Genomic DNA, 9,037 nt, shown 5'->3' with positions numbered 1-9,037 from the left:
CAGGTACATATGAAAACTGTCTGAAGGGCAGAGTTCTCATCTTTAACGAATCATGGAGTATTTTATTCTCTGATCCGGCAGGGTACACAGTAATGATGGCGACGGGCTACGGACTGAGATGGAGATGGCTGAGGTCACGTGTACTGAGATGGAGATGGCTGAGGTCACGTGTACTATCCAGGCTCTAGGACAGGAATCATGACCCACACACAATGGCAACGACAGCTTAACTAAGCCCAGCACTCTTCAACGTTTAGTTTTCTGTATTTGGAAGATGTGTTTGCGTACAGAATTTTCACCAGAAAGTTTTTATAGCAAACTTTTTATGTCAGAAGTTTATTTTATTGGTAAAATATTAAATAATATACAGAATTAAAAACTGCACTTACACTTCTGAGAAGAAATAAATCTTGGACAAATTATATGCTTGTTCCTGAGATTCCCTAAATCTTTTCCAGTAGCTGTGCACTCAGACAGTACAAACCTTTATAATATAATCCTTTTCACAAAGTATTACAAAGTTTTTGCAGCTTCTTCAGTTGAACACACATACACACACTCACACATGCATATACGACACTCATACACATATACACAGTACCCACATACATGCCCAGAAACATGTATGCGTGCGCAGTAAAAACAAAATACAAGTCCCACAGTTTAGTCTGCAGTGATGGAACTGTTTAGCGGAGGTCTCCAAATCAGTATGTAGTAGAGTGACTTGTCACACAGCTGCAAAGACTGTTTCAGTATTTCTGTAGTAAACCTCATTTGCTGAGGTGTGGTATTTGAGCCTTAAAAAAACTACATTACACTGAGCAAACCTGACATACAAGGTCTGGAATTTTAGCTTTACATATATATTTATATTTATATATATATATATATTTCTTTTTTAAACAATAGTTTTTATTTCCCCAAATTAGTTTGAAAAAAAATGAGGTTTACTGGTTTGACCTTTTTTTTCTTTCTTTTTTTTTTTTTTGCTTCTAAAACTCAAAATATCCTAGAAACTGTCAAGCAATTAGTCTTTAAAATAGTCTAATTACCTTTGGTATTGTTAAAGAAAAAATATCTAAAATGGCCAAAACACATACTGTACAAACGCAGTAACTGCCTTTAAAGGAAATGCCAAAGAAATGTTATCTTTTAACAAAACATGTATTTACATTACAGCAGTTTTACTACAGGGGCACAAGTATAAAAAAAAGAGTATCAGCACACTACATATAAATATGTATGACACAAAAAATACTTCTTACTTAAATTTGTCTGAAAACAGAACTGCTCCAATTATTTCTAAAATATTTTCTCCAATAGGTGATATGTAAGTGTTTAAAATTAAGCTAAGTGCTTTGCTTTTATTTTAAAGTTCATTTCTAAAAGGAGAGAAATGAAATACAAATATTAAAAATTAGGTTCTTAATTTAGCGCATTGGGCAAGGATTTGAGAAGAAAATTCAATCTGTAAAAATTTCAACTTTTGGACACATTTCCCAGGCAACAGAATACTAAATTCAATGGAAATTGAGCCTAAATAAAGATACCGTGAGATTTCCACCTGTGTTCCACATTCTCTATCTTTTTGATGGGGGAGTGTGTTTGCTTATTGTGCCCTTTAACACAATTATGATTTTCAAAGGTTTCTTTTCATTGTTAGCTAGAGAAAGAATGGGTCAGAAAAAACAAAACAAAACAAAACAAAAACTCACCATAGTTTTTAAGACTTCAAGGGGATTATTGCACTTGTACAGACAGAAATAGTTATCTTTTTAACTAATAGCAGAAGCAATCATTCTGGGATTGCAAATAACACATGGTCTAAAAGGTCCAGGTACTAAGAACAAATATGGAGCCTGAAGACCCCTCCAAACCTGGAATATTATTATAGTAATGTTAAAGCATTTTCCTCCCAATTGGGAGAAAGTTAAGACTCTCTGCTTTACATTTTTAAAATCTTTCTAAATATTTGCAAAAAAATTGTCTAGTCTTTCATGATACACATTTTCAGAGGAAAGCCAAATCAGAATGTAAAATACAACCAAAGAGAAAGGCAAACACGCTATGATACAATTACATAATTTCTGGAGTGATGTTTTAGGTACCCAAAGTTTGAAAGTGAAAGTAACACGGAAATTATACAGCTTACTACTTTTAATCCAACCGCTTCTCTTTTTAATATAAAACTACACTTGAGTATAAAAATATGTCAGCAGATTACACAGCCAACAAAAATCACAAACAAAACAATTAAGGACCAATGAATTGAAAATAAGAGTTGACCTAATCTTCAAACTAGTACGAAAAGAGAGGCAAAGACATTCAGAGACAATGATGGAAGGGAGATAGACAGAGAAGAAAGGTTTGGGGGATACTACAAAACTTAAGTAGAAATAACAAAGAACTTTGTTACAAAGAAGGGCAAGTGATTTATGTTCAAAACCTGGCAGTCCTGGACTGTCAAATTTTGTCACAGTTTCAGAATTTGAACTACTAAAAAAAAAAAAAAAAAAAACAGAACCCAGATTCTGTCCCTTGTTACAGTGTATTCATTAAAAAAAAAAAAAAAAAAAATCCATTTCCAGTAAATTAAATTAAGTAAAATCCTGATAAGTGCATAGTAGGGAATTCAGTGACCTCCACTCATTCAAGAAGCTTTTCTCACTGTGTGTCACTTGAGGTAATTTGAAAGGCCCAATTCACTGCAAACTGGCTTATTTGTACCTATGTCAAGTTATATGCTGTACTTTGTGTGGCTTAATAGAGGGCCTCTAAATTTTATATTTTATTCACAATAAAAAGGACATCTTAGAAAACTAGTCATTCATGTACCACTGTCTGTATGGGATAAAAGTTAACTGACAACAAATTTATACAGAAAATATACAAATGCAATGTTATAGGAGAAAAACCCCATATACAGAATTAAGAACTTATTCCTAAGAGTGCATGTGAAAAATATCCACAAACTTACAGTACAGCAAGATAAAACTAAAAAGCTAGAAATAGAATATTACATAAAAATCTTATGGAAATTCCAAAATTTTAGGTTTTTGCAATAAATGTAAAAATATTCAAGGTGTCATTATTTGGCCTAGCAATACACTATGATAAAAAGAAACACTAGCATATCACAGCTTCTTGGTCATATGACATTTGCTTTGTATAACCAGCAGCTTTTTTTTTTAAACTGTAATATCCCAACATGTCCATGGCAAATAATACACAACCATGGTATGAAACCATTTGAGATTAAGCTTTGGAGAACAGCAATGTGATATGACTATTCAGTTTTGTTTTGTTCAAGAAGAATTAATTACCTGCTTTTTTATGTTATTCCATCAAATATTCAGAGATTAGAAAATAGAGGTCCCACGACTAGAACAATACTAGTCTGGAAATGAAAATCCCAACCAATACTGTATCTTACTGACTAAAAATTTCCCTAATAAATCTTTATGAAATGCAGAAATAATTCTTCCTTAAAAACAAAACAAAAACCCATTACCATAATTCAATTCGCAGGTAAAATTTCATTCTACCGTACATTTTACTTGTATGATCTTGTAATGATATTTATAAATACTATGAAACTAAGAAGATATTAAAATCGGGTTCCAAAGTTTTCTTTTACTTTTAACAGCTGAGCTGAAGTTTCTATATTGGAAATTGCTCTAAAGATTTGCCCTAAGAACACAAATATGAATTACATAGTACTCATTTTTAAGTGATTTTTAAAAATGCACATTTTAAAGTATTGCAGGGCTATAATAGCTCACCAATACTCTCAATGCATTTTAAAAAGGCACCAATATAACATTTTTTATTAGTATTTAATACATCAAATTCTGGATTTTAAGAGACCAGTTACTGTATATTTTAATTATTTTGCAGAAACTGGAGGATTAAAAATATTTCTGAGATAACTTTTATATTTACAAATTTCAATTTCATCCCCTCCTGTACACATATGCTCTCTTTTTGGGTTTAGAATAATCTTCATACAGATAGTACTTGTTAAAATAACATATAAATATAAATGAAGATAACAAATGTAACATCCCTTTTTATAGAAAATGAACAAACCAAAGTTTAAAAAAAATGTAGCTAGTACCTATTAATTCTGTCTTGAGAGCAGGGGCAGACAGTTATTTTGTTTATATTTTTCAGTCACTTCTGGTTTTCTCTGCCCTAAGAGACAGTATAGAATAAGACTTGGAAAGTAATAACAACATCATTTTCATGTGAATGCCCTAATCTGATGTAAATTTTGTTAAGCAATGAAAAATAGCATAAAGACTTGAGGGTTTTGTGAAGTGTGTAACTGAGAAAGCTATTCAAAAAATCTACTGAGCTCACTAAAATATTTTCTTTGTCTATTTGCCAACAAGTAAAAGTTGGTAATATTTATTTTCTGTATTTTCTTCTTATTCAAAAATGAATTTGTCATTTCTTTAAATTGATTTCAAGTCAGCCTGAATTTCTTTTTTCATGGTTGGTTTCACCTTGTTCTGGAAGTAGATAATCAAGTTTCAAGGGGTTTAATAGTTGCCACTAGTCCTAAAAACACACCAGTAACTTCTTTAGTATTTCTTAATACAATCTGGTAAAGAAAACCCACCTAATTGCTCACGTATTAACTATAATTTTAACTCTCCCTACATTTTTACAATACATCTGATCAGTCTAATTGCTCCTTTGCATGACTTGTGACACACACACGAGTACACGCTGTGACTTACGTATGTAACTGCCTGTATGTATGTGGGAGAGTTCCTACCTTGTGACCAAATCTAAATTCTAGTTTTTTATTCTCCCATTTTGCCCCTTCAGAAAATTCTCAACAGCAAGTTTCGGTAACTTAAAATCTCTTCCAGTCTGCCTACTGATAACTTTTACTGTTTTAAAAACCCAGTTTGAATGGCTCTTAAAACATGATTCATCACTTGTAGAGAGTGATTGGAGATAAAATTCTGGGCAAAATTAGGGCAAAGCAATGTGATGAATTTCTGAATTTTTGCCAAACTGGAAATTACAGAGAATAACCCACTTTCACGTCCCTCAAATACTGTCTGTAATGTGAAATCTCACCTAAATAAACTGTGGGCATACAACTGTTCTGTAAAACCTGATGTATTTGGTTGGTGACCCTTGTATTTATTTTTAGGTGCTACCACCTTGCATGTTTCCTTTTGTGAAGAAAAGGCCTGCAAATATAGCCATCTAGAGTTCCTCAGAAGGCACCAGGTCCACAAAAGTCCTTTCTAACAGGCAAGTTTGAATTGACCTTGCTTGTCCTATTTGTCTCTGCCACACCCTGAGCCATCCCCACCCCTTTCTGTTCCTTATATCATGAAGCTAAGAAAATACAAGTACACACTTGCAGCAAATGCACTCTCACAACCATTAACTACCTTCAATAAAATAAATTCCCAAAAAGATGAAATCAGGAAAACAAAGTGCAGTATTAGGACTGTCTTCATAAGGGAACTGCGCAACTCCTTAGGTCCATCTAAACTTAGTCTCATCCCAGGGCAGGTAGGTACAGGGTTGTTCATACACTCGGAGGAAAAAAGTAAGCAGGAGGAAAATTCATAGATAATGCCAGCAGAATTTAACACGTAGCTAAAACAGCCTAAATTATGAACATATTGACTGGCATCCAAATGTTTCATTAAATTATACCAAAACTCAAAATCATGAACCTTAAAATCATCTACCTCGCCTAAAAGAATATGGCATTCCAATTATTATTTGGGGTAGATGAGGAGAAAGGGAGTCTGAAGGACATGTTTTGCCTTGGGATAAACTGTATGACCACAAGGTACAAGGCAGGCAGCAGAACGGGTAATAACGGACATTCTAACGCTGTCTGATATATTCTCTTAGATTTAAAGGAGCAGTTTGGCAATTTTTCCAAAAATAATTACAATAGGGACTAGTAAAAAAGACAGCTCGGTTCTAAGCATTTTTGTCTAATTCTAGCAGTGTTAGTGCTCAGAAGTTGCTTTAAGTAAATAGATGGTAAACAAGAAAATGAGCTGAGAGCAATAGTGGAGCCAGACTCGCTCTCTGTCCACAGTTCTGTAGTTTTGGTAATTCTCATACCACACTGTATTAAGAAACATAGTTTCAGCATCCTATTTAATAACCCTTTAGAGCAGTTATCAGTTACTGCTTAACAGAACGTCAGTATTCACAAATGGTTATCAGATAATCCAGTCGCAGACAAGCCTGTCTTCCTGAAACACTGGCAGTAAGTTCTGCCTTCCAAGTGTGTTCCCCCAAAGACCTGAATCAGTCTCACCGAGTTCCTCCTCTCTAGTTCTTTTGGACTGCAAAGAAAAATCTGAGCACCCATGTAAGTGAAATTAAAACATACACATGAGATATGGTAACTAATGACATATACGTATTAAAGAAGGGAAATTCTGTACTAAGGAACTGATTTATTTCTGACAAGGATTTATAGAGCTGAATATTTTTGAAACAGAAAGGTGTGCAGGACCTATGGAGGTTCTGTTGGACTCCCGGAAGGGTAAAAAGTAAACTTGGTTGGTTGTTTTATCTATAGTCCAATGTACAGGTTACATAGAAGTTCCCTTTTCTTTGCAGCAAAAGTAGTAAATATTATTACTGAAGAAATACTATAATATAAATAGCCCTAGTTCAATAACCTTACTGGGTTCAAGTTACCACATTCAGGTCAAATTAGCAATTGCCCCGAGGAGATTTTGAAAGAAATAGCCTGCAGCAAGGCTTTTAAGACCTTCTACTTGAAGAGTAAAAGATGAATGAACTATGGACAGAACACTGGGTGGTCACAGCTTGAAAAAAACAAGTGAAAAGAGAAATACCAGAGAAGAGATCTATAAGTGGGTTTTCCCCCACTGTTAGCCTAATTATATTTTTCTGCTGACTGGTTAACACTGATTAAATGCTGATTAAAATGACAATTGTAAGCATACTTTTAGAGACAAATATGTATACCATGCTGCCATGACATTAAAACTTTAAAAGAAAACCTCTCCAATTTATGAAAAATAGAAGTCCCTTACAGAAATTGACTGCCTGTTATCCACTCTTAGACCATATGTTATTCTGAAAACCACATAAAAATACTATTCGTTAAAGGTGTTAAAAGTAAGGCTGCCAGGGTGTCTATAAAATGCCAGTCATCAAAACTATGGAAAAACAGTGCTTAAGTTTAGAAAAATAGGATCACAGGACCTCAGATGTATTGTAGGTGGTCCTTAACTACCTGTAGTTTAAAAGTGTTGCTATATGGTACAGTGTAAAACGTACTGAATTAGAAATTCCATAGGGGAAGTAAACATAGAACCCACAACAACTCAACTCATCCTAGGAGTTATCACCAAAAATAACAGTGTGTTTGTGTTCCGTGATCTCCAGAGAACAACAATAACAAAAAATCAGCTTACATTTTGAAACAAATGCTTTTTTTTTTTAAAAGTACTTATACCATTTTAAACTGCCAAATTCCTAACCAGAAAACTCTAAACTTTCCTGTCTTCAATCATTATCCTGAATATCCGTGACAAAATAGAATAGCATTTCTAGGTGAATCTATACGAATCGGGTGATTTTTTTCAAAGAATGATATGCCTTATACCTATGAGTGGCAGAAACGAACTGCTCCGAAAATTCCCACAGAACCATCAAGCCAAGTGATCAAGAAACAACATCCCCATCTCTTCTCTCTTCTGTTTCTTCCCTATTGTAATTAGGCAGAGCAAATGACACTGTGTCCACAAAATAAGAATTATCAACAGTAATAATATTAAAAAAAATAAAAGGTACGCCGACTTCTGAAGGAAGGTGGGATTGTAAGTGCAGTGTTTCTTCATGTGCAGTTCTGTACTTCATAGGGGTCCCCTTTGGAATGAAAAGGCCTAGTGGAATGTGTGCTCCCCTCGGACAATGTGTGATGAAAACTCGTAACGGTCCTGGCTTCTGTAGCCACAGATGTTGCATTCCAGTGGGTCCCGGTAGCCATGGCAACCCATGTGAATGGTGTACATGACGTGGTCTAGGAAAAGGACTCGGCAGTGCTCACACTTGAAGGCCCGAATCTGTTCTCCTTCTCCATTGAAGACCTTGTAGATGTCCTTCAGAGAGCCCTTAGGAGCCTTGGTAGGATCCAAAGCCTTGACATCCTCCTTTATGTAAGCTGGGCTTTGTTTCCTCTTGGGATTTAAGGCAGGGTTTCCTTGGTAGGACTGGTGGTCATCATGGCTGCTTTCTGAGTCAGTAGAATCCAGGCAGCTATTGCTGGGAGAGGCCTCTCTTTCCTGGGGTCGACTCTTTGGTCTAATAAGAGAGATAGGGCCATCCATGTTGTTATCATGACTATCAGAGGTTTCCCTGCTAATGGGTCTTTCTATCCTATTTGGATGATAGACCTGAGAATAAGCTGAGCTTATAACTGGGGCCACTTCAGCGATTGTGCTTGGCGGGTGTTGCATCAGAGGGTGAAGGGCCTCAGCTCCAAGGTAGGTGATTGCATTGTTGATGGCTTGGTCCATCATGTGAGACTGCATCAGCTCAGCCTCCTTCTCATATGTCAAGTTCATATCAAAGTGAATATCTGGGTAGCTGAATCGCATGATCTTTTCCCCTGAAAGGGAGAGCAAGAGGAAAGAAGAATAAAAAGAATATATTAAAATTAGTGATTGGGATAAAAAATTTAAAAGGATACAGAGTTAAGTAATCACCTCCGTTTTACACAGTTAGGTATATCTTATTCTTTAATATCAAGAATTTGGGCTCTTTTAATTCCGCTGAGACTCACTGACACTTTTAACATGAAAAGAACACAAGCAATAAAAACTTCACAAGCCAGTTGCATTTATTCTGCTGCCATCACTGGAAGGTACCTAGCTTGGAACGTATCATTAAGTTTATCTCATTTTCACTTTCTATTAAAATTCTTACTTGAATAGAGCTCAGGAGCTATAGGAGGGAAGAATAAATACCAGGTAAAAATAAGCCAGAGACTATGCTTGTATTTGCA

General features: G+C 35.1%; 1 protein-coding gene across 4 annotated transcripts in view; it reads right to left on the bottom strand.

Moving 5' to 3' along the window:
• Positions 1–306: 306 nt before the first annotated feature.
• IKZF2 (IKAROS family zinc finger 2) overlaps positions 307–9,037 on the bottom strand; it is a 154,256-nt gene continuing 145,525 nt past the window's right edge. For 2 of the 4 annotated variants that reach the window (XM_003784978.1, XM_003784977.1), the window contains one exon: positions 307–8,641. In XM_003784978.1, the coding sequence (XP_003785026.1) occupies positions 7,917–8,641 (725 nt within the window). In that variant the 3' untranslated portion in view covers positions 307–7,916. The remainder of the gene's footprint in view (positions 8,642–9,037) is intronic. The other 2 variants (XM_012802154.1, XM_012802153.1) reach the window with 1 other exon arrangement.

Source organism: Otolemur garnettii, unplaced genomic scaffold, assembly GCF_000181295.1.
Source record: "Otolemur garnettii isolate 467f Iridium unplaced genomic scaffold, OtoGar3 scaffold00013, whole genome shotgun sequence".
In the NCBI taxonomy this organism is placed as follows: Eukaryota; Metazoa; Chordata; class Mammalia; order Primates; family Galagidae; genus Otolemur; species Otolemur garnettii.
Note: the sequence above shows the minus strand (reverse complement) of the source record. Positions and strands in the feature narration are given on the sequence as shown.